Source organism: Cervus canadensis, chromosome X (genome assembly GCF_019320065.1).
Source record: "Cervus canadensis isolate Bull #8, Minnesota chromosome X, ASM1932006v1, whole genome shotgun sequence".
Lineage (NCBI taxonomy): Eukaryota > Metazoa > Chordata > Mammalia > Artiodactyla > Cervidae > Cervus > Cervus canadensis.
The window spans coordinates 114,006,921-114,033,628 of NC_057419.1; the positions used below are offsets into that span (position 1 = coordinate 114,006,921).

General features: G+C 42.2%; 1 protein-coding gene across 3 annotated transcripts; it reads left to right on the top strand.

Moving 5' to 3' along the window:
- The first annotated feature begins 1,749 nt into the window (after positions 1–1,749).
- Positions 1,750–14,274, top strand: ZNF75D (zinc finger protein 75D). 3 transcript variants are annotated; one of them, XM_043459132.1, is made up of 6 exons: positions 1,750–2,016; positions 3,739–4,263; positions 5,448–5,637; positions 6,581–6,672; positions 7,003–7,129; positions 13,331–14,274. In XM_043459132.1, the coding sequence occupies exons 2-6, from the start codon at positions 3,817–3,819 to the stop codon at positions 14,038–14,040; spliced, it is 1,566 nt and encodes a 521-aa protein (XP_043315067.1). In that variant the 5' UTR covers positions 1,750–2,016; positions 3,739–3,816; the 3' UTR covers positions 14,041–14,274. The 3 variants fall into 3 exon arrangements, with proteins under 3 accessions (XP_043315067.1, XP_043315068.1, XP_043315069.1); XM_043459133.1 differs by having other exon boundaries at positions 1,773–2,116; XM_043459134.1 differs by lacking the exon at positions 3,739–4,263 and having other exon boundaries at positions 1,776–2,016.
- The last annotated feature ends 12,434 nt before the right edge of the window (positions 14,275–26,708 follow it).

Genomic DNA, 26,708 nt, shown 5'->3' on the forward strand with positions numbered 1-26,708 from the left:
ACATAACTATGGATGGGATCTGGGTGTTATGGATTTAAATTATAAGTAAATTATAAACCTTTAATTATGTAGAGTTTTATAACAGAAAACATGGGTCAATGTATGCTTAAACCACTAATCATATTAATAATATATAATGAAATTTAAGTGAATTAAAACCTGTCTTCCTGCAGTTTATTCCTGTCATTTAAAATTTTTTTTTCTTTTCTTTGAAGCATATAAGCCATAGTAGGTTATAAGGAAAACTGAAGAGATCATTATACTTATTTCCATATTCATTCTAAATGGCTAACTGTATAATCGAATTTCTATTGAAGACAATTATAAGGAATAACTTTGTGCAGATTAATATTAAATTTCACATGGTTTAAAAATCTTACTATTTAACAAAGAGGAAAAAGAAGAGAAAAAGAAAATGCCTTTCTCTGACCATCCTCATTGGTTATTGACTCAGCTGAAAGGTAACCCTGGGAATTATCCAGAAGCAACAATACTCTGATTTCTTTTCCATTGTCATAAAACATTCGGTTGAAAACGCCTGACCTCAGGAACACAGCTTTGAAAGAATCACTCTGAAAACGACTCCCTGGTGAAGCAAACATCTTTACTACTTTTACAATCACAGATAATGCACTGTGTCTTCTCACACTTTCGGGCAGCTTTGCTCTGCAAATAAGGATTAACCTTGCCTTTTGAGCGTAATCTTAGTTTGCAAGTTAAAAGGCGGACACGCGCTCCTTGTTTATTTTCCTCTTTGTCATGCAGATCTCTGGTATCCTTGCAAGGGTAGTTTCTCACACTGATTTTTCACACTGACGTCAGTTTTATCTCCACTGTACAACTGAGCTACACATAGTTTCTCCTCTTCGATTCTTATAGATAACCTTTGTCCAAATGACTCAATACTAGGTAAACAACGAAAATTTGGAGACACTGAAACCCGAGATATCCGGGTTCTTAGAAAGATGCCTTCTCCAAAGAACTATGCTAAGCACTACAGGATGTGTAAGATCCTGTAAGTATAAGATGAAACAAGATTCCTGTCCTTCAGGGAAGCACAATATAGTAGCCAAAGCATGGGGTATGACAACAGGAGACCTAAACCAGTCTAAAATCTGCCACCTGTAATCCACGTGACTCTGCAGACGCCACGTCCTATACCTGAATTTCTTTATATGTCGAAGAGAAATATAAATGGAAGGGACACCATGAGGTTAAAACCTACCTAACAAGAATAAATAATAACAGTTGGGAAGCACGTGCCTGCAAACCAGAAAAGGATTTTTAAAATATCAGGGACTGAGGCTCCTGATCCAGCGAGGGGTCTGGCCAGGAGGACCAAAAGCCTCTTAACTCGAGTCCTGGGACAAGCCTAGTGACGACTTTCGGAGATAGGGGTCCTAACCAGGGGAACTTCCCGGTAGAAAAGGCCACCGGCGGTTGGAACGTGATGTAGTAGTAATCTGGACATAAGATACGCAGCAAGTCGGGGGGTCCGAGATCACGGCGCTGGGCGTCAGCCGGCAACAACGCTCGCAGGAGACAGCCTCCTTTACGGCACCGCTAGGACTCCCGTGAACCCGAGACTCGGTGATCTGAACTGTCTTTTTTTTTTTTTTTTGCATCCGGGGCTGAACCCAGGATGGGGCGGACCTGCGAGACAGTTCCGGACTCGCGCGTCTGCGACTCCGCAGGTGGAGGGAGGGCGGTGATGGGCGTGGCTGTCACGTAGCCACCGGAAGCGCATTCTTCCTTTTCCGGCCGGCGCCCGGCCCACAGCACGAGACCCCAAAATGGCGAGCCGGGGCACGGTCTCAAGGCGCTAGAGGCATCGCGCCGGGAACTGAACTTCCAAGGCCCGTGCGCTCCCGGGGCCTGGCGCCTTCCCGACATCATCCCCGGGGGCGCGGGAATCCGGACCTGCCTTCTTCCCCGCGACGGCGTGAGGTGTGGTGACTTCATAGCCGAGCCCAGAAAGAGGGAAGTGGTGTCCACGGAAGCCAGAGCTGGGTGGAGGTAATCGAGAACCTGATTTTCCTTCTGGGTTTGGTCAGGAGACCCCCGAGAGATACCGAGAGATACCCTTAGAAATACCTCACGTGCCAGCTGCGTTGCGGTGAGCGAGGATGGGGGGAAGGGCGGAAGTTAGCCGGGGCGCAGCCTTTTCGTTTTCGCTGTGGCTTCTTTGCCGGGCGGCGGGTCGGTCTGAGAACCGGCGGGACCTGTTCTTGAGGAGGCCGGTACTCAAGGCCACCTACAGCCACATCTAACCTCCGGAAGCAAACTTTTGTACAGTGTGTGCAAATAAAACCCAGGGATGCTGCTGAAGTAGACTCGGAAGCTGCTGGTGTGTTGAGAGCTTTTGGTACTTTCGACCGAGAAGGTGTAGGTGGGGCATAGGGCAATAAGGCCTACCAGTGCACCCAGCGAAACTTGCCCGTTTCTGCTGGCTTATGAGCATATTACTGATGAAAGTGAAAGTCGCTCAGTTGTGTCCAACTCTTTTCGAATACAGCCCATGGAATTCTTCAGGCCAGAATACTGGAGTGGGTAGCGTTTCCCTTCTCCAGCAGATCTTCCCGGCCTAGGAATCGAACTGGGGTCTCCTGCATTGCAGGCGGATTCTTTACTAACTGAGCTATCAGGGAAGCTCCGAGAAAGGGGTCATTTCAGCCTCCAAGACATTAGTTTCTGCTGACAGAGAAATGCAGGAAGTGTCCCTGTACCTCCTGAGCCTAGATAGGCAGCAGGAACCAACCATTTGTTTGAATACCTGTGGCTTCCTTGAAAGAGCTTTGTTGTTGTTTTTCTTGGGTAACCTCTGAGAAAATCAGACTCTCAAGGCCATCATCAGCCTTGCTTAAAAATCTCTATGACCCTGAGGAAATGTAAAGTCAAGACAAGGGTTACCTTTTCTAGGACCTTTCTTGTCTCTGAAGAACCTTAATCGTCACTATTTCTCCTTTTTTTTTTTTAAACAGTGTGACGTTTGGATATCTTGTAAACAAAGCCAGCTGTCAGTTTTTCTAGTAAAGTGAGCAGAAATTTTCATACATAGGTAGAAAGGGGCACAGTGACCATTATAAGTGTTCCCAGGAGGTGCCAAAGAAGCAATGTTGATGCCATCTGATAGCTTAGTGGGGGGAAACTTGCTGAAAGGAATAAGGTTAGTTTTTCTCTAATTCTTTTCTGATCTGGGTGTCTCAGTTTCCCTTCCAGTATTAATATGATGGAAAACAGAATATAGATGTTCCATAAAGCAAAGGAATCAGTCTGCATAAGAAGATGAAGGGACAGAGAAGTTGTCCCTCATCTCATGGAAGATAAGAAACTGGAATGATCTATTAAAATGTAGAGAAAGTAAAATACCCCTGTTTGTAAAGGTGGGACAGGAAGTACACGGATTAAGTATTGGATAACATCAAAGCTTCTTTTAGCAAATGCATGCAAGTTTTTTCATCCATCAACCTTAAAGAAAAAGTGATGAACTAACATTTGTCTTTCCAGAGCTGTAAATTTGTTTCAAAGTTGGGTAACAAAGGAAAGGGTGAAGACATGTCCTGAGTCTTGAGTCTTCAGAAGTGGCAGTTAATTTTAAAGAGGAGGCAGAACAGTTGCTTTCTGTTCCTTCTTTTCTGATAACTTTCTGTTCCTCCTTCTCTGATAACTATAAATAGTAAATGTGTGTCATGTGGCTTTCTTCTTGATGTGTACTTTTTTTTTCCTCCCCTCTCTCAGTGCCCTTGGGGAGAAGATCCACTCATTGGTTTTGTACCAAGCCTGACAAGGCCTCAGTTATCAGGTGGCCCCAAGAGGATGTCACACGTAGGAGAAAAACAGTTCCTAGAGCAAATAATGATGAGCCATGTGAAGGCGAATGCATGCTTGTACCCACATGTGGAGGTTTTGCAGGGGACTAAGAGGTCTGTGAAAGAGAGTTCCAGTCAGAGTAAGAAATCCAGCCCACAGATGGGCAGTCTTAGTCCTGAGAGTGCTCGCCAGCACTTCCGGAGCTTCTGTTATCATGATGCACCTGGACCGTGTGAGGCTGTCAGCCAACTGCAGGAATTATGCTGTCAGTGGCTGAGGCCAGAGATCCACTCAAAAGAGCAAATCTTGGAATTGCTGGTGCTGGAGCAGTTCCTGGACGTTCTGCCCAGTCATATCCAGAACTGGGTGCAGAAGTATCATCCACAGAGCGTCAAAGAGGCTGTGGCCCTGGTAGACCGCTTTCAGAGAGAATCTGGTGGAATAAGCAATGAGGTGAGCAGAAAGATTCCTTACATGTACACTGTGAAAGAGGGTAAAAGTGGGGGGCAGTAATTGGAGAATGAGATGGATTAAGTCACTCTACTGTTGTTCCTTTAGAATAACTAAGTGCAGTCTGAAATCACAGACTTGCAGTGACAGCTTCCAGGTTTGGGAGTTCCGGAGAGTCTTTTCCTGGCCCTAGAAAAAAAATGCATTTTGCCCTCTTTAGGGCCAGGGTGAATTGAAGGTGGTGGGCCTGGCCTAGCATGGCCAAGGAGACAGGACTTAGCAGCCAAGAAATAAAAGGCAAGATAATGCTAGGAAGGGAGGAAAAAAACTTTGAATGCAGGGTTCTAAAGGTCAAAGGCAGGAGAGGGTAGCAGCCAAAGTATAGATCAAACCTTTCTGGGGAGACTGCAAAGAAAGAGAAGAAATGGAAAGAGAAAAGGGAAACAAGGGTCGGAAAGAAGAAAAAAGCTAACAGAGAAATGGAGAAAATCTGAATGCTGAGGGGTGGTGCTCTCTGGGCTGGGAACACACATCTAAGGGCCAGGAGAAAAGAGCCTCCATGGCCTTCCTTCATGCTTTGCCTTGGCCTTGCTGGTGAGTGGGTAACCAGGTCTGCCCTGGGGAGGTGGCAGCATACTTTGTCTCCTTGAGAGCCCACCTTGAGGAGCACAAGTGTCTTATACACCTGAAGTGTATGGAGGAAAGTTGAATCCAGCTCTTCCCCCATTTTTTTCCTCTGCTGCATCCCCTTTCTCCATGAAATTGTTCACTTGACGTGGGAGGATTGGAAAATCTAACTGACAGAAAACCCTTTTTAATTCATTTTCCTATTCTTTAGAGAAAACTAGAAAATAAAAGCCCCCTAAATCAAGGATCCAGGTCTAGAAAGCAAGAGAGTGGAGGCAGTGAGAGAACAGGCAGCCTGCCCCTACCCTGCTCTTGGCGTGAGCCGTGGCTGTCCGAGGAGGTGTAGAGGCCAGCAACAATCATAGCTTCTCTCATTTTAATCTGATTTTCCCCGATCATGTGTACAGTTCCTTGTGAGAAAATCATGGCACAATATCTCTTCATTTTTAAAAATTACTTCCTTACACACTCCCCAAACCTGGACTCTACTCTTGTTTGTTCTTCCATCACCACCCCAAAACCAAAAGTTCTTTGCTAATGAGGATGGGGATTATTTCTAGGTCACAGCCCATGAACTGGGAAAGGACACAGAGCTCTTGGAAGAAACAGCAGTGGCCCCAGGCTTTAAGTGGAAGCCAGCAGAGCCCCAACCAACGGGTTTGTTCCAGAAAGAATGTTGGAATATATACCAGATACTGCAAGATCCGGGCTGGAATACTCACAAAGAAACCCAGCCTGTGTATGAAAGAGGTAAGGAGTTTCATCGTAATTATCTTCTCTTGGGAGCTGTGATAGTAATTGGTTCAGGTAGCATGTCATGGGAATTTTCCAGGTGCCCAGTCATGCTTTCAGTTAGGATATCTTTCTAGTGGGAGTACAGTAGGTCAGTGGTGGGTGAAGGTGAAGGTCCTTCTGGGGTACAGAAGCATCCAAACCACAGAACGCTGGTATTCATAATGTGGACCTTTCTCTATAGAAATATGAGAAGAGAGAAGAAGGTAGAGCAGGGACAAGCGGGGTCATCTCACCGTTAGAAGTTAGAGGAGAAATTGGGATCAGAAATGGGCTGTCAATGGCAGAATGGGAAGAGAATTATACACCAGGAAAAAAGTAATGAAATCTCCCATGTTTCCCACCATACACTGGAGGACCCGAGGTTTTAATTTTCAAACACCCCTAATGCTTGCCCAGCTCAGTCAACAGTTTCTTTAATGACAGGAAAAACAATGGATTTCCTTTTATTTAATGGAAGCAGTGAAAGTGAAGTCGCTCAGTCATGTCCGACTGTTTGCGACCCCATGGACCCAGCAGGCTCCTCCGTCCATGGGATTCTCCAGGCAAGAATACTGGAGTGGGTTGCCATTTCCTTCTCCAGGGGATCTTCCCAACCCAGGGATCGAACCCAGGTCTCCCACATTGCAGGCAGACGCTTTAACCTCTGAGCCAGCAGGGAAGCCCTATTTAATTTAATGAAAACTGGAAACCAATTCTATGGAGTGGTGGCTTTTTGGTTCTAATTTACAAGGAGAAGGCCACTTTTGGTGTACATGTGCGAGTGTGCGCTCATGCGTGCGCACACACACATGTGAAGGTGAGCTGTCTTTACTGAAGGAGTCCTAAACTGTAGAAGTTGTTTTGGGGTATTCATAAACAGAAAATATATATATTTTTTCTGGCTCTTTCTCTCCCACAGCTGTGCCTGCTGAAGAGAGTCTAACCTTTTGTGAGCAGAAAAGCACCCCAAGCTGGAAGACGGCATCTGAGCTCACCTTGCCTGAGTCTCAGGTGAGCTGTACTTTACAAGCTTTTTCAGGCAGCCTGAATGTGGCCTTGTCTGCTTTTCTCTGCTGCCCATGATCCTACCTTGCACAGCAGGTGCTCTGAGGCACATTAGCCCCAGATGTTCCTTAGGCAGCTAGGATTGGCGCTGTGGGATTGGGGCACCTCCCAAGCTGTGTACTGATCTCTTTGGCACCTTTTCTGTCATCTCACTTTTTTTCCCTTGAATCTTCTCTTAACTTTTTTGGTAACTGGCCTCCCATGTAATTCAGAGATGAGTGATAGGACGGCTTCTGTTGTAGCGAGTACTGAACTATAACTTACTCTCTTCTTTAGACGCAGTTGACATTTGAAGATGTGGCCTTGTCTTTTTCCAAGGAAGAATGGCAAATAATGGACCCTAATCAGAAGACCCTCTACATTGATGTAATGCAGGAAATCTATAAGACTGTCACCTCTCTAGGTAAAGAGTCTTCTTTTCCTTTGTATAGCAATTGAGCAATCTGTTACATCCTCAGTTCATGGAAAATGCACCCCTGTGAGAGTGTCCCAGTGTCCCAGCAGTGGGTTGGTTCTCAGCTTGATGGTGTGAGGGAAAGGGAAGGCAGATGCAGATCACCTGGAGAGCTTTTTACAAATACACATCTTTCTCCTAAGTAGACTGCTTGATCTATCATACTCTTGCCCTACCCTGCAAGCCCACTCTTTCCAGATCTTTTCCATGTCAGTAGAAAGCACACGTTACCCAGTTGTTCAGGCCCCAAACCTCTCAGTTATCCTTTTTTCCAGGCCTTTTGTTATACCCTACCCATCCCCCCCCCCCAGCCAATCAGTCAGCAAGTACTCTTAGCTCTGTCTTCAAAATAGGTCCTGAATACAACCATGTCTCAACCTCTTCTGCTCTTACATCCTGGTCTCAGCTGCCTCATCTCTAACTAGGTCTGCTGGAATACCACAGGACTCTAGTCCCACGACATTTCCATGTGTCCTTAAGTTTAGTTCCTAGTTTCCTCATTGCACATCCACCCACAGCCATAGTAGAATATAAAGAAGATAACTGAGTTTAAGATTCCACCCATTTAAATGTTTGGAGTAAATAAAAGTATAAAGAGTTATTCGCTTTTTCTGAAACTAGTCTGGAATTTAGATGGCAGTCCATGACCTCCAAGTTTTATTCTCAGAGCATTATCATTGCACCCTAAACTTAAAGTGATATGTTTAGCACAAGGGCAAGAACCATAGACCCAACGTCCCTAAGAGTTCAAGGACATTCTTGGAGAGTCTCTTTGAGGTAAATGTACATATAGGAAGAGGAGAAAATTCCTTAATAGGAGCCTTTATAAGGGCTTAACATTTTTAAGATTTTGTTCCTATATATTTTTAAAAATTAACCTCTTTATTGAGTTATTTGTAGATTCACATGCATATTTAAAATGTAATACAAAGAACCCATATACACTTTACCCATTTTCCCTCAATGATAACTTTTGCAAAAGTATATAATGTCACAACCAGGATAATAAAATGGGTACAGTCCACTGACTTTATTCATATTTCCATTTTTCCTTGTATTCATTTGTGAGTGTGTATGTATTTAGTTCTATAAGGTTTTATCACATGTGGAGGTTTGTATATTCACCACACCAATCAAGATACATTACCACAAGGATCCTTCCTGTTGCCCTTTTATCAATATAACAACACACACTTCCCTCCCACACCCTACCTCATCACCAACCTATGCCAACCACTGATCTGCTTACAGTTTTTAAATTTTTCCATTTCAGAAATATATGATTAGAGTCACGTAGCTTTGGGAGATTAACTTTTCTCCTTCACAGTAATTCCCTGGAAATTCATCTAAGTTATTGTGTGTATCAGTAGTTCATTCATTTTTACTGCTGAGAAGTGTTCCATAATATTGATAAACCACAATTTGTTTAACCATTCATCCATTGAAAGATATTTTTGCTGTCTTCAGTCTTGGGCTATTGCAAATAAAGCTGCCATGAATCCTGTACAGAATTTTGTGTAGAGACAGTAAATTTTCATTCCTCTGGGATAGAGAGTGAAAGAGTGAAATTGCTGTTTCATATGGTAATTAGATGTTTAATGCTAAACTGTTTTTCAGAGTGACTGCATCATTTTACCTTCCTAGCCAGCAATGGATGTGATCCAGTTTCTCTACATTCTTGCCATTGTTTAATATTATTACCATTAAAATTTTTTTTTGGCCTTCTGTTAAGTGTGTAATGTTATCTCATTGTGGCTTGGACTAGCATTTCGCTAATAGCTAATGATATTGTAGTTTTTCATGTGCTTATTTGCCATCTTTATATTATCTTCAGTGAAACGGCCTTTGCCATGGTTTTCATTAGGTTGTTTTTTAACTGTTGAATTTTGAGAGTTCTTTTATAGATTGTAGTGCTTTCTTGGATATATGGTTTGCAAGTAGTTTCCCCAAGTCTGTATATTTTTCTTTTTATCCTCTTCCCATGGGTTTCCACAAAGTTTTTTATTTTGATGCCCAATTTTTCATTTGTTTTTTTACCGATGTTATTTTTGGTATCAGGGCTAGCCATAGATTCCTAAAATTTTCTATGTTTTTCCTAAAAGTTTTTTAAATTTGCATTTAAGTCCGTGATTCATACTGAGTCGATTCTATATAAGATACGAAATTTAGGTTGAAGCTCATTTGTTTTTTTGCCTGTGTAGGTCCAGTTGCTTCAGCCTTGTTTATTGAAAAAGCTGGCCTTCCTCCATTGAATTGCTTTTGCACTTTTGTCAAAATCAGTTGGGCATACTTGTATATCTGTTTTGTTCCATCGAGTTATGTGTCTGTCCCTCTGCCAATATCACACTGTCTTGATTACTGTAGCTATACAATATAGAAAGCCTAAATCAGAGTCTTTTTTCCTACTTTATTCTTTTGTCAAGATAAATTTTATTTTAAGCTATGCTAGGGCCTCTCCCTTTCCATGTAAATTTTAGAATAAGCTTACCTATAAGAAACTTTTTTGGAATTTTGCTAGAAATTACATTAAACTATATGTTAATTTGAGGAGGATTGATACCTTTACTGTGTTGATTTTTCCAAACAATGAACACAGTATGTTTGTTCAAGTTTTCTTTGATTTCTTTCATCATTTAAAAAATTTTATTTATTTACTTATTTTGGCTGCACTGGGTCTTTATTGTGGTGTGCAGGCTTCTCCAGTTACAGCTCAAGGGCTCTAGTTGCAGCTACTAGCTTCATTGCCCAGGGGCATGTGGGATTTTAGTTCCCCAACCAGGGATCAAACCTGAGTTCCCTGCATTGGAAGGTGGATTCTTAACCACTGGACCACCAGGGAAGTCCCATCACCAACTTTTTGATAGAGAAAAAAATTTATTTATGTTTTTGTTGGAGTATAGTTGTTCATCTACTTTTTATAATTTTCAGTGTGCGGATCCTCTGCATGTTTGCCAAGTATATGCAGAAGCATTTAATTTTCATTGGCACAACTGTAAATGGTATTATTTTAAATTTATGTTAAAACAAATGTTCACTGTTTTTGTATAGGTATGCCTCTAATTTTATGTTTTATTTTATCCTGTGACCCTACTGAACTTGCTTATTAGTTCTAAGAAGGTTTTTTTTTTGGTAAATTTCTTGGGATTATTATACATAGTCACATAATCTATAGTGCTTTTTATTTATTTACTTTTTTACCTTGTTGCAATAGCTCCAACTTCTGGTACAGTGTTGAATAGGAATCGTGAGAGCAAACATCCTTGCCTTCTTCCCAATTTTATCATGGAAACGTTACGTCTTTCACTATTACATGTGATGTTAGTGCAGGGTTTTTTTTTTTTTCCATTTATTTTTATTAGTTGGAGGCTAATTACTTAACAATATTGTAGTGGTTTTTGTCATACATTGACTTGAATTAGCCATGGATTTACATGTATTCCCCATCCCGATCCCCCCTCCCACCTCCCTCTCTACCTGCTCCCTCTGGGTCTTCCCAGTGCACCAGGCCCGAGCACTTGTCTCATGCATCCAACCTGGGCTGGTGATCTGTTTCACCCTAGATAATATACATGTTTTGATGCTGTTCTCTTGAAACATCCCACCCTCACCTTCTCCCATAGAGTGCAAAAGTCTGTTCTGTACATTTGTGTCTCTTTTTCTGTTTTGCGTATAGGGTTATCATTACCATCTTTCTAAATTCCATATATATGTGTTAGTATACTGTAATGGTCTTTATCTTTCTGGCTTACTTCACTCTGTATAATGGGCTCTAGTTTCATCCATCTCATTAGAACTGATTCAAATGAATTCTTTTTAATGGCTGAGTAGTATTCCATGGTGTATATGTACCACAGCTTCCTTATCCATTCGTCTGCTGATGGGCATCTAGGATGCTTCCATGTCCTGGCTATTATAAACAGTGCTGCGATGAACATCGGGGTGTAGTGCAGGGTTTTTATTGATACTTTATCAAGTTGATATAATTCCTAACTTTCCTAGTGTTTTTATTTATTTTTGGCTGTGCTGGGTCTTCGTTGAAGCACTCGGGATCTTTAGTTGAAGCATGTGAACTCTTAGTTGTGGCATGCAAATTCTTAGTGTCATTTCAGAATCTAGTTCCCTGACCAGAAATTGAACCTGGGCCCCTTGTATTGGGAATGTGGAGTCTTAGCCACTGGTCCACCAGGGAAGTCCCTCTTGAGTTTTTTTTTTTTTATCATTAATGGATGTAGGGTTTGTCAAATACTTTTCTGTGTCAGTTAATGGGATTATGATCTTTCAAAGCTTGTTGATATATGGTGGATTATGTGGATTGATTTCAAATATCGAAATCCTATGTGATCATGGTATATAATGCTTACATATTGTTACATTCAGATTGCCAATATTTTGTTGAGGATTTTTGTGTTGAAGTTCATGGGAGATGTTAGTCTGTAGTTTTCTTTTTTAGTACTGTCTTTGTGTGATTTTGTTATCAGGGTAATTACTGGCCTTATGAAATGATTTGGGTAATATTACTTTTTCTTTTCTGGAAGAGATGATACAAAAGTAGTATTAATTGTATAGATATTTTGTAGAATCCTCCAGTAACACTATATGAACCTGGAGATGTCTGTTTTGGCAGCTTTTTAATTATGAATTCAATTTTTAATTTTCAGAGTGCTATTCAGATTATCTATTTCACACTGGTTGAATTCTGGTAGTTTGTAGATTTTGAGAAATTCACCCATTTTCCCCTAACTTTTAAACTTTGTGAACATAAGTTGGTTATAGTATTCCCTTATTATCTCTTTAATTGCTGCAGAATGTGTAGTGATAGACCCAATTTCCTTCCTGATATGGATGGTTTGCATCTTCTTTCATTTTTGCCTAAGTTAATACAGGTTTATCAATTTCATTAATTTTTTGAGGGGCAAGTTTTTTGTTTAATTTCTGCTGTGATCTTTATTATTCCTTTCTTCAACTTTTATTTTCCTTTTTTTCTAGTTTTTTGAGGTAGAAACTTAGATTATTTATTTGAGAGCTTTCCTCTTTTCTGTTGTATGCCTTTAGGGCTATATATTTTCCTCTGAGCATTCCTATAGCTGCATTCCACATATTTTGATATATTATAATTTCATTTTCATTTAATTATGTATTTTTACATTTCCCTTGAGACTTTCTCTTTGAATCATGGATTATTTAGAAGTATATTTCCATTTGTTTCCATATATTTTAGATTTTTCTATTGTCTTTCTGGTTTTGATTACCAATCTGATTCCATTTTTGTCAGATTGTCTTTTCTCACTCAAGTTGTGATTTTTTTTTTTTGGTTGTAGGTGTGCTGTGTGACTTATTTTTTTGTATCCTGATCATTTTGTCTACTATGTTAGAGTCTGGGTCCTATTTAAATATTTTAATGGGCAGTCACTCTGTTTTAGTTTAGCATGTAAGTTCTTTCCTACTTTGTAGAATATTTGTCTTGTGACAGCTTAATTTTCAGAGCTTTTATGGTATTATTTTGGTCTCCTTGATTTGTGTGGTACTGCTGGGATTCCCATGTGCTCCTGCTCATGCTGCCACCAAGAGTGAGGAATGAGGAAGATCTTTACTTAGGCTAGAGTGTCTCTCAGTGGGAATCTCTGACTCATAGGGATGAAGAAGCTTCCTGGGGCAGGCTGCTAGTGGCTGGTTAGCGAGGTCTGTCTTGCTAGTTCTGCATGACAAATCTGATGTCTCTGACTGGAGTTCTGATGTTGTCAGAAGGTTTCCCATTTCAGATTGGGGATGGAGTAAGCCTATTCAGGTAGCGTTCTGTTGCTCAGTTGAGATTTAGAACACTAGATCTGGGTTGCCTACATTTTTGGATGTGGGGATGTAAGATACCTACTGTGTTACTCTTCTAGTCCTGGGGTCCCAAACCATTTTGCCTTCCTCTTACCACTTTTTAGAATTCTCTGTTCATTGTATCTTGCATTCTTGAATGGATTTGTTGTTGTGCCCAGCAAGGAGGACCAGGGAGAAATGGGTCTGTGTCATTTTGTCCAGATTTGACCAAAAATCCCTTGTTCCTGTATTTTTTAAAAGCTGTCAGCATTGATTTTTCTTTCCATGTCTACAGTTTTCTTATTCTGGGGAAGAGATGGCTGATTCTTCTGTTTATTCCAACAGGGTTAAAGCTCAAAAATGACACTGGAAATGACCAACCTGTATCTCTCTCTACATCAGAAATACAACCATCAGGATGCAAAGTATTAAGAAAGGCCAGAATGAAAGTTGCTCAGACAACAGAGGGCAATGAAAATCACGGTGGTACATGCAGGGTACGGAAACGACATCGTGCTTTTCCAGGGAGGAAAAGAAAGAAACTTAAAACTTGTAAACAAGAGCTTCCAAAACCTGTGGATCTTCATGGGAAGGGCTATGCGGGAGAGAAACCTTTTAAATGTCAGGAATGTGGAAAAAGCTTTAGAGTTAGCTCTGACCTTATTAAACACCAGAGAATTCACACTGAAGAGAAGCCCTATAAATGTCAACAATGTGATAAGCGGTTTAGATGGAGTTCAGATCTTAATAAGCACTTATTGGCACACCAAGGAATTAAACCATATAGATGCTCATGGTGTGGAAAAAGCTTTAGTCATAACACAAATCTACACACACACCTAAGAATTCACACTGGAGAGAAGCCCTTTAAATGTTATGAATGTGGGAAAAGATTCATTCAGAACTCCCACCTTATTAAACACCAGAGAACCCATACAGGTGAGCAGCCTTATACTTGTAGCATATGCAGGAGAAATTTTAGCAGGCGGTCAAGCCTTCTTAGACACCAGAAACTCCATGGGAAAAGGGAATCATGTCCAGTGTCTCCAGTCTGAGGAAAGTCACCATTTAGAGCTAGATCCTGGATGTGATGAAAGAATGCATAATGTTGAGGTAGCCAATGATAGGAATCTGTCATCAACAATGTTTTTAGGAGGGGCATACGGGATGTTTCACAAAAAGGAATCTAAACTCTCTCTTTTATGCAGCATTGTATCTTCAGTGCCTACCACCAATACCTGGAAAATTCTTTATAAATAAAAGAATGGAATCATTCTTGTATATCTGAAGTTACCTGTTTGTATCTGTCTGGTTACTCAGCCTCCCCATCCTCCATGATCTAAATTCTTCAGGTATCAGGCACTCAGCAAATAATGATGGCGGGGAATCCTACTCCCATTCTTTCACAGGAAAGATGGATCATAAGAGTATTCAGTTTCTCTGAACGGAGCTCAGAATGAATTACTAAGTTTGAGGCAGTATCCGTGGCTATCATCCTATCTACATGAATAACCTAAGCCCAGGGTTCAGGAAACTGTATCCTGAAACAGAGAAGTTTCAGTGTTTGCCCTGGGAGAAGTACCCCCATTCTAGTTGCCTCTCCCCTGAGCACCCACTACTGCAGTGTTTTCTGTCAAGGAATTCTAGCATTAAGCAAAGGCCTAGGGGCCTTGGAAGCACTTGATACCTTTCTTCCTGCTGAGCCTTCAACACTGAGGTATTTAGACTGAAATGATGAAGGGGGCAGCCTGGAATCTCATCCAAGTACTTGTCTCTGTAGAAGGCATAGGCCATGTGAGTGGCCTTCTTTTTTTTTAACTTTCATTATATGGACTGAAGACTTTCAAGTTGATGCCACCCTGCTCCAGGACCTAACAGGAGGCCAACTTGTATGCCTGTTGAGGCATTGCTTCATACGTGTGGATGCTTTGCAGGAAGATCTGGAGATTTTGCAAACTGATTTATTCAGAATGGTAAGGAGAACCCTGTGGCCTCATGGTCTTGTAGCCTTCGTGAACATTGGATGCTAGGAGGGGATGTCCAGTCAGAGCAGGGTGAGGCCTGTGACTTAAAAGTGATGGCTCACTGAAAGCCAGGTCAGACAGAAACTGGTTTGTTCATGTTGGGATTTTAGTTCCCGGACCAGGGATCAAACCTGTGTCCCCTGCAGTGGAAGCGTGGAGTCCTAACCACTGGACAGCCAGGAGAGTCCATGTGTAGCGTTTAGAAAGAAGAGATGGACTCAAAAATTGAAGGAAGTACTGTGTGGATGGAGCCAGCAGTTTTTGCCCATTCACCAAAGTTCCTGAGAACAGGTTGGCAAAAGGGCACTCTATCTTCCCAAAGCTGCTGTCCCCACTCACAACACTTGCAGCTTCAGAGTTCCTATTGCAGGTTTTCGTCTATACTGACATTCCCAGGAGAGGTTAAAAACAGGAAACATGGGTCTTCTTTTAGAGGTTATTTTTTTTTTAATTGGAGGAAAATCACTTTACAATGTTCTATTGGATTCTGCTGTACAACAATGCAAATCAGACATAAGTGTACATATTTCACCTCCCTCTTGAGCCTCCCTCCCCTCCCCCACCCCTCCCCTCTAGGTTATCACAGAGCACCTGGCTGGGCTCTGTGTTATATAGCAACTTCTCACCTGCTATAGAGGTCAGTCTTTTTTTTTTTTTTAAGGCATAAATGGCAGGAAGACCTTTTAGATGTAAATAGAAACAGGAAGAGGATTGGGGATTCCTGGTTCCCAGTTCAGATACCCCACTGCTCCAGGAAGAAAGGACGTTCTTGTCCTAGTGGAACAGAATGTAGAAGTTGGGTCTCCTGGCTGTCTCATTAGTACGTATTCTTGCCTTTCAACCCTCTGCCATGGCCTTGCAGGGCCCCCTTCCCCATGCATCTTGACCACTCATATCAGCCCTCACCATCTCAGAAAAAGAAGTGGGCGCTAAGGGAAGAAATGGCAGGATGGAATGAAGGAGAGATGTCATTCTGCTTCATACTCACTAGCCACCTCCCTGGCATGTGGCTAAAGAGGCGAGCACTCCGATGCTTTTGTGAGGACAATGGAGACATACAAAATCCAGGGCACTGGAGATGCAGGCTGGATATTCATTCAGGGGACAAAATGGAGAGGCCACTTAAGATCCCACAGGCAGAGACGGCACTGAAGAGATGAAAGATGACCAGACCCAGGGGTGAGGGCTGTGGGCTCCCATTTCCACCACTGTGCTCTGACTCATAGCAAGTGAGGGATGTCAGGGAAAAGATGGGCTGAGAATGGAGCCAGGATAGCAGCAGGCAGTGGTCTTTTGCCCTCCAATCTCTGTATTTGTGATGCCTGAGGTTGGGAGTCAAGGGCTCAGGGAGCAGAGTGCCACTGCCCGCTGTGACCAAGGTACCAGGACCTGTCCTCATGTGCAGGCCAGTTCATGCAAGACATGTCTCTTCAACTTCTGCCCAGAAAACAGTGACGTGGCTGCTACCAAAGAGCCTGTGGGGGGTCCTTTCCAGCCCTTCTCCCATTCCAGCAGCCTCTTCCTCCATCACTGCCTTGCTGTCTTGGCCATGGCCACGCCTGCTTCAGCCACCACCAATTGTGAATGTAAACTGTCCCTCTGTCCCCAGAGGAATGGGCACAGCGACTGAGAATGGGCAGGGAGAAAAGAAAAATGAAATTATGGTCTTGTCGTTGTCAGATTCAAATGCTCTCTTTGCTACCTCTTCTCTCCAGTTTTTTAAAAACATGAGATGTTAGGTTGTTGGTCACCATGATGACCCTGTTGGGGTGGGATGGAGGGAAGCTATTCCTAATTTGAAGGAGGGGACTCCCTACAAAAGCCTGTCCCAGGCTGGGTGGCCAGACATAGTAGTGGTGAAGGCCGTCCATTCCTGTCACTGTCTTTGCCTTCTTCCCTCCCTCTGTGCCACCTGCTCCTTCCTACCATCATGGGCCAGGTGAGGGATGCAGCTGTGGACAAAGTGAAGGGGAGAAAGGGCCATCCTCCTGAGGATCAACAGTCATAAGCACATGAGGAGGAAAGGAGCGGTGGTGAGCACCTGTCACCTCTTGATCTTCCAGATCACCTGGGGGAAGGAGGGAGGGAGGAGGCCAGGCAAGCTCTGGGAAGCAGTTCTGCTCCAGGGTTGGCATTTCAGGTGAAGTGGAGAGAAAGAGCCAGGAAATGCCAAGAGAGGTTTCCCTCATCCATCCTTAGGCTCTGATGTGTGACCGGGGGCGACAGGAAAGAACTGACTCCAAACCCTGGGCTGCAGACACCTCAGAGGAACTTGAGTTTGGTGACAGATCTCATGGCTGACAGTGTTCTCTTCAGGTAGTACCCATATGTCTGCCACCCCCAGGCCTCTCTTGGGGAGGCCCTTTAGCTTCCGTAACGGGTGTTATTCTGGGTTTTCTTCTTAACCTTATGCCCCATTCACTGAAGTATCAGCACCATACTTTTTGGGCATTCCCCATGCTGGAGCCAGTGCAGGTTCTCACATAAAGTTGAGGTGGTACAGGCACAAACTATCTGCGCATTTTGTGTGTGTGTATGTAAAAAGTAAACCTAAAGGGAAACATCTAATCCCTTACCAAGACTGAAAAATAGCCATCTTAACTCGATTGTTTGCTTTTAAGGAATAGTTAGGGAGTTTTGGATGGACATGTACACACTGCTGTATTTAAAATGGATAACCAACAAGGACCTACTGTAGAGCACCGGGAACTCTACTCAATGCGGTGTGGCAGCCTGGATGGCAGGGGAGTTTGGGGGAGAATGGATACATGTGCATACGTATGGCTGAGTCCCTGGGCTATGCACCTGAAACTATCACAACAATGTTCATTGGCTATACCCCAAAACAAAAGTTCAAAAAAGGCCCTTCTTAAAACAGGTAAGCAGGAATGTGAGCTGAGAGAAATGTAACAGCAGGGGGCAGTCTATGTGGATCATATTCTGCTTTGTCCAGCCCTTAACTCCCACAGATCCTGACACAGCGGGTGAAACCTTTCTGAAAATTCACAACAATGGAGAAAATTCTCAGGTCTTCAGGCTCAGTGGACACAGGCCTACTCAGGCCCAGGCTCCTAATGGTCCTTGTACAAAGACCCGCCCCTCCCTTGCCAAAGCCTTTCTGCCCATTGTGCTGGCCAGGGCCTCTCTGGGAGCCGGCATCCCCGCGGGATAGATCAGCACGAAAACAATATATCTTCCCTTCAGTGGTCTTTGACAAGTCTGGGAATCAAGGCTTCTTTATCTGTGGTCCATGGATGAGTTCAAAGGACTTTCAAAATTCTGAGTATGTGAGTATTTCTCTGAGAAGCTAGGCGGTAACTTTTTGGGGTTATTGAAAGTCTTCGTGACCCCTGAGCCTTTAGGCACAATTACTGCTGCAGTGACTTAAAGCTGTGTCCCTGACTCCTCAAGTCTTGTAGTGCATTAGGGCTGAAGGGCCCTTGGAAAACCCAGGGAAACCATTCCCCTGGTTTTACAGAATAGGCAACTGGAGCTTAGGTGGTTTCCTTTCCAGGGTTTTGAGGCAGAGGGGGGATTGGAATAGAGTCTCCCAAGCCCCAAGCCTTGAGCCTAAGGTCCCTCTCTCCACACATCACAGTACCTTCACCCTGGCAGTGGCATCTCAGGAAGTGTCATCACTTTCAAAAGGTGATCTCTTGGCTATCTCCCATGAGACTAAGAATTCGTTTTTAGCGATGGTCTGTTTTGTTGTTGCTTCCCAGGTGGCTCAGTGGTAAAGAATTTGCCTGCCAATGCAGGAGACATAAGAGACACAGGTTCGATCCCTGGGTCAGGAAGATCCCCTGGAGGAGGGCATGGAAACCCACTTCAGTATTATTGCCTGGGAAATCCCATGGACAAAGGAGCCTGGTGGGTTACAACCCATGGGGTTACAAAGACTCGGACACAGCTCAGTGACTAAAGAGCAACAATATCCTTGCACAGGCAGGTCCAAAATCCTCTGATAAAGGAGAGCACTCTCTGGAAGTTGGGGGTGCTGCAGTTCCCTAGCCCCTGCCAGTCAGCAGAAGCCTGGGTACTCGAGGCCCAGGGAGGCCTCTTGGAGATGCTGTCTGAGGAGCTACCTCTGATGAGTCCTTTAGTCCAACAGGCTTCAAACCAACGTTCACTATGCCTGGGGGGCACCCACAGACTGCCCAAGGGAGACTGGGGCACAGATAGTTTTAAAGGAATCTATTTCTGGGGCCTCCTTGGTGGTCCAGTGGTCAAGACTCTGCACTCCTAATGCAGGGTGTGAGGATTTGATCCCTGAATAGGGAACTAAGATTTCACCTAGTGCGGCCAAAAATAAATAAAGAATCTATTTCCAAATCCTTAGTTTCATATCTTTTTCTTCCTAAAACTTATCTGGGGAGACCCAAAGGACAGTATTCCGTTCCCACCTTCCCTTCTCCTCAAGCCTCCAACCACCCTCCCCTGCCCTGACCTCACCATGGTACCCCACCCCAGAGTGAAAAGTGTTTGAGGAGCCAAAGAAGCCTCTTTATTAGTGCTGTTGGAATCCATTGAATAGACAGGCATATTTTGTATCCATTCTTTCACTGAAGGACATTAGGGGTATTTTGATCTTTTGGCTATTGTGAATAGTACCATAGGAAGATTCATGTACACGTATTTGTCTGGATGCCTCTTTTCAAAATAGGGATTCCCTAGTGGCTCAGATGGTAAAGAATCAGCTTACAATGAAGGAGACCCGGGTTCGATCCCTGGGTCGGGAAAATCCCCTGGAGAAAGGAATGGCTACCCACTCCAATATTCTTGCCTGGAGAATCCCATGGACAGAGGAGGCTGGCAGACTCCTCAAAATAATTGAAAATACCAATTCTTTTAGGTATGTACCTAAGAAGAGAATTCCTTGGCCACATGGTAGTTGTATTTTTAACTTTTTGAGCAAACTCCACAGCATATGCACCATTTTACATTCTCACCATCCAAATACAAGGGTTCCAATTTCTCCACATCTTCACCAAGTCTTGTTAATGTCCATTTGTTTTTCATTATGGCCATTCTAGTGGATGTGAGGTAGTACATATCATTGTGGTTTTGATTAGATTTCCCCAATGACTAATGATTGAGCATCTTTTCATGTGTTTGTTGGCCATATGTATATATTCTTTGAAGAAATGTCTGTTTGAGCCATTTGCCAATTTTTAATTGGGTTGTTTGCCTTTTTGCAGTTTGTTATTTATATATTCTGTTTATTATTTATTATTTATATATTCTGTTATTATATGTAATAGTTATTTTTATATAGTCTATATATAATAAATAATAGTTATTTATATATTCTGGATGCTTGAACCTTATCCTATATGTGATTTGCAAATATTTTTTCCCATTCTGGAGAAATGCATCACTTTCTTGCACAAAAGCTTTTACTTTCATGAAGTCCTATTTTTTTCTTTAATTGCTTATAATTTTGGTGCTATATCTAAAAACCATTGTCAAACACAAGGTCATGAAGATTTGACCTATGTTTTCCTCAGAATTTTTATGTTTTAGCTCTAACATTTAGGTCTTTGATCCACTTGGAGTTAATTTTTGGTTGTATTGTAAGGTAGGGGACCAACTTCAGACTTTTTCATGTGGATATACAATTGTCCCAACACTATTTTTTGAAGAGCCTATTTTTCCTCATCGAATGATTCTGACACCCTTGTCAAGAATCATTTGACAGTAGATGTATGGGCTTGTTTCTGAACTCTCAATTTTATTTCATTTGTCTATATGTCTGTCTTTATGCCAGTACCATACTGATTTTTTTTCATTTATTTATATTAGTTGGAGGCTAATTACTTTACAATATTGTAGTGGTTTTTGCCATACATTGACATGAATCAGCCATGGATTTACATGTGTTCCCCATCCTGAACCCCCCTCCCACCTCCCTCCCCATCCCATCCCTCTGGGTCATCCCAGTGTACCAGCCCTGAGCACTTGTCTCATGCATCCAACCTGGACTGGAGATCTGTTTCATACTGATTTGATTACTATAGCTTTATGACAAATTTTGAAAAAATCAGAAAGTGGGGGTCCTCCAACATTGTTCCTCCTTTTCCATGTTGTTTTGATTATCGGCATGTCTTGCAATTCCATAGGAATTTTAGGGTTGGCTTTTCTGTTTCTGCAAAAAGGACTGTTGAAATTTTGATAGAGATCATACTGAGTTTATAGATTGCTTTGTGTAGTATTGTCATTCTATCAATAAATCTTTCAATCTATGAACACAAATAGTTTGCATAATCAAAGAAGGAATTACTTTGATGATTAAGGTCTGTTTAAAAATGCAGATTTTAAGTAGATAAACATCAGGTAGATCTGGGTGGGCCATATTCCAGGCCTTGTGAAATCCACTATAAGACCAATTGTAAAGAAGGCAGAGAAGAAAAAGGTAATAGGTAAGAAGCTTCTAATTGCATATTAATTACTTGATCATATGTAATATTTACTATGCCTGGAAAGCATCTCCAAAAGGTATATCCTGTAATGACTGAATGGTACTGATTTGGTTAGTGCTTTCATTTGCAACAACATCTCTCCAATACTAAATAAGCTTGTTCTAAAATTTTAAGTTATAACTAATATTTTAAGAAATATTAGACTCGATTATACTTACCAAAGGAACATTAATATTTTCCTCTGTGTTAAATATGGATTTAGACTTTTACTTAAAAAGGAATTAATGTGATCAAACTGATTAATTCCAGTCATCATTGTTGGGTCACACCTAGTACTAATCAGTCTCTGAAACTTTTGCTTCTGTCTTCCCTTTCATGGCACGGTTGCTAGTCAATGTACTCAGTTGAATTTGGGGGCAGACCACTAGGAGGCTTCACAAAAGCTATAAAAGGTCCTTTCCTCAGGTCGCCCTGGCATTCTAGGAGCTCCGGGTCTGCATAATGGCTCATTCTAGTAACTGTGTGTGAGGATGATCCCAGGGCAAGGTACACTTATGTCCTTGTACATTTAACTTATAATTTGCACCTGGCTGTATACAACTGGCAGGAAATTACAGACACAGAGGGTCAGCATTTCCACATATTTTGGTGGGGGGTGGAATTCAACCCCTAACACCCTGTTTTAATTTGTATTGGACTGTATTAACTATTTATGTGGGATTGAAGGTTCAAGGTCTTCCATTTTATAGAGCCAATTGTGTCAAAGACTTTATTTTTCATTAAATCAGAGCATATTTTAGGGTAATGGGCTATGGGGGAATTTATGCAAGGCAACAGTTCTGATGGTTACAGTGAGGCATAGTTTTTGTCCTCTATTTTTGTGTTTGGTAACTCTCTCCTAAGAGTATAATAGGTTCCTTTTTATTTTTTATTATTATTATTATTATTTTTAATAGGTTCCTTTTTAAAATTTAGTGAAGACACCCAGGTATAACTGTGTTTGTTTCCTAAGCCTGGTGCTGATTAAGGCTATGAAGCTTTGCCAATTGGTGCATATGAACAGATCCTAAAGTTAATTTAGAACCTATATTGTAGAGGTACAAAAGCCAATTAGTATAATTTAATCTTTTGTTGAATAAAAATTCTTTTAGTAAATTTTAGATTTCAAATTGGTTAAAACTATGGACCTCTATTTTAATTTTTTGTCCTCACCATCCAATGTTTTGTTTTTTGAATAGTTACTGGATACTTCCAGGGTCCACTCTATCCTGATCAACCCCAAATTTGGTTTAGATCTCAAGCCTGATGATGCCATACATGCATTAAAGCACTAGTAACAGGATTACTACTCACATATTGAAGCTTTCTTGAGAGAGTAGGGCAGGCTCCGTAGGCAGATCTGAAAATGGCGTGAGTGAACATGGAAAGAAAATTGACTTTGGGGCTTTATTGGGCCTAGGAGATGGAGCTGGGGTGAGGGATTTTGCTACCACTGGATGAGGCTGGCATGGTTTGAGCTTCTGGCTTGCATCAAAGGAGGGAATATGTGTCCCAAATCTTCTTTAAGATGATATGGTCCATATATACAATGGAATATTACTCAGCAATAAAAAATAATGAAATAATGCCACTTACAGCAATATGGATGGACCTAGAGATTGTCATACTGAGTGAAGTAAGTCAGAAAGAGAAAGACAAATATTGTATATTGCTTATATGCAGAATCTTAAAAAAATGATACAAATGAACTTATTTACAAAACAGAAACAGACTCACAGACTTAAAGAATGAATTTATGCTTACCAAGGGGGAAGGATAGGGGAGAGAGAGACTGGGAGTTTTGGATGGACATGTACACACTGCTATATTTAAAATAGATAACCAACAAGGACCTACTGTATAGCACAGGAAACTGTCCGATATTATGTTACAACCTAAATGGGGAAAGAATTTGAAAAAGAATTGATATGTATTAAAAAAATTTGTAATAAGAGGGAGGAATTGGGAAATATACTCCACAATGAATGCATAATCCATGTACACAAAATGCTAAATAATAACTAATAAAAAATAGACACATAAAAAAGGAGGGAATACTCAGGTACTCTTATCAGCTTGCCCACACATGTAGGAAGAAGGGGAAGGGGTAGTAGCAGGGCTTGAAATCTGTCAGCAAACATTAACACTGAAGTGATATCCTTTACTATCAACATTTTCTTGACAAACTCTGGGATGGGAGCAATTATGATCTTCACTTTACAGATGAAGAAATGTGGCTTAAATTGAATCCTCAATGTGAAGGGATTTGAACACACATTTATTTTATGTCAATCAGTGCTCGTGTCTTTGATATAAGGTAAAGTAGGGGAGCATTTGCACTAACAAGTTGATTTCCAAAGCAAGTGAGCAGAATGTTATTATGTCTGGATTCCTGTAAATTAATGAAAAATGTTGTACTAATTATTTACAGTATACAATTACCCTTTAAATTTCAGGATGTTACTGCTGGTATATGAATCCTTATTCCATTTGGACACAAAGCTCACCTTTACATCAGTGTCTTGGACATTAATGAAAATGTCCTGGTCTGAAGGCACACGTCCCTCTCTGCCACCAGCAACACTGTAGACATAGACCATTGTTGGTGTGTCTGTAGGCTATGGAACTTCATGGTCTTGTGCCTGACTTGGGGCAATGACTCCTTAATCAGGGACTAATGAGCACCGTTAGTAGCACCAGCAGCAGTGCTTCTGGCCTAGATGCCCAGACTGGCTCGCATCTGGGTCACAGACAGACCTCGGGATCCCCAGCCCCAGTGAGAACTAGAATTGAGCTCACGCATGGCTGCAAGAATAGTTGTCCTAGCTCTCTGGGACTATGGCCCATGCCAAGTTATTCCAGCAATGCTTCTCAAAGATGCTAGCAGAACTTTCAGGGTTACAAATGAAATGTTCTCTCTTGAAAGAATACAAGTAATTGCATAACCAAGGACGTTGCATGACGTTGAGACCAGCTTGAGACTCAGGAGCCCTGCCCCTTCTGATATTGTGAGGAGCATGAACTTTGCCTTATGCCAAGACCTTGTCTTTGGAAATGCGATGAAGAGGAGGGGAACAGTGTTACTGGGGGGGGGTGAACTTTGAAGGGACTCAATATACAGTATATCCAACTAAGGCTGCATCAAATCGTTGTGGCTGAGATGACCACAATGATGAATGCTAAGGTCATCCGAGCACTCCCTGTGTGCTAGACACTGTTCTGAGCACTTCAGTAGCATCATCTCATTCAATCCTCACAACTCTAAAGGAAGGAAGTGTTGTTGTCCTCTTCCCTTTACAGAGGGGGAACCTATGGATCAGAGAGTTTAAAGGACTTGTCCAAGGTCCCACAGAACTGGCACTGGAAATTAAACAGCCTGCCTCTTGAGCTTGTACTCTTAAACACTACTATGTGCAGCAACGTTTTCCTAATGTGGGCAAATGGTAGTCACATAACTTTTACCCAGCAGGGCTGGGGTTCATCAAGCCAATTCATTTTGTGATGGCAGCTAAAGATGCTACATTAGCTAAATGTATCTGAATGTTTTACCACGAAGGTTATTCTGAGAGGCCACATTTTTCACAGGAGTAACCATTGGTCTGGAAGGGAGAGCAAAAAAGGGGAAGAAAATGACTTTTTTCTTTCTCCCACTACCTTTCTCTAAGTCCCAGGACCTGATTGGTTAGGCACCAAGAGGAGTCATGATGACTCACAATGGCTCAGAACACTCTGGTCACGTGCAGTGGTAAGATCTGACCATGGCTGCCACCACCTGAGTTACTCCATGTTCAGGCATGAACACACTGAATTAGAGGCGCTGGAAGACAGGGCAGGCTATCACCTATGTTTGGGTACCATCTGTGTATCTGTTCCCTGGACATTCAGTTTTCTTGTCTTAGGCTCTTTCTATTTATTTATTTTTGGTAGCTCTCTCTTTTAAAAAAAATTATTTATGTGGTTGTGTCCAGTCTTAGTTAAAGTAGGTGGGCTCTTCATTGCAGCGCACAGGCTTCTCTAGTTGTGGTGGGTGGGCTTCTCTCTAGTTGTGGCCTGTGGGTTCCAGAGTGTGTTTCCTCAGTAGTTGCGGCATGTGGGTTTAGTTACCCTGCAGTATGTGGGATCTTAGTTCCATGACCAGGATCAAATCCCTGTCCCCTACATTGGAAGGCAGATTTTTAACCACTGGATGGCCAGAGAAGTCCTGGCTCTTCCTGGACTTGAGCAAAATCTCTCTGTTAAAACTTCTCCCATGGGAGGAAATACAAAAAGTGTCCTAACTATGTTCATTGCATTTCAACAGGTCTGCTGAGTAATGTCAGCAATTGTGGTTTCAAGATCCAATCATCCAGTGAAAGCTTCAAGGTAATTCAATTCAAGGTAGGATTTGCTATACTTCCTTGATCTCATTGCCAGCCTTGGCAGTGAGTCTCAAATTACTGCTTTTTGTTTAATACCAATTCACATAAATGGCGTGTTAAATTGTAGAAAATATAGTTGTGAGTGGTCAGACTTCTCACACCATATTACCCTGTGAGTCTCTGATATAGAACAACTAGATAGTTAATGTTAAGAGTGTGTGACCCATGTGGATATTGTCTCAAAGTAGGACATAGACTTCTACAGGATGTTTTTATTAACAGTGAAGATCAGGCTTTGTGTTTTTTACAGTGCTACTGTTTAAGGAACTAAAATGACTATTATGAGGAAATGTGACTTGGCCCCACACTGGCTGCCCTGCTCAGTCTCACATGACAACTGAGGAGACCGAGATATGGATGCCTGGACAAGGGACCCAGGCCATGTGCCCCCTTCCTTGAGTGGCAGGGAAGGCTCGGCTATCCAGGTTTCCTCTCACCCATGTAGGACCATGTAAAGGCACTATGATACTGTTTTCAATGTTCAGAACAAATAGAGGGATGGGAATTGTTTCCTTGTCTTCCACAAGGATCAAGAGGAGGCAAACTGAAGGGGTAGAAGGCTGGGGCCCTTATGCCAAACAAATTGGGTTCACTTCCTGGTTCTGCCACATACCAGCTGTATGACCTTGGGCCAATTACATGTTTTTTTTGTACCTCAGTGCCCTCTTCTGGGTAAGTGGGCACTGGGTAAGACCCACCAAAGCTGTTATGACATTACATGAGCCAGAGTATGTTAAGCCCTTTGGAGAAGTGCCTGGCAGACAGACACCCTGAGCAGAGGTCTGCTGCTGCTGCCGCTGTTCTGATCAGGAATGTATTCCTC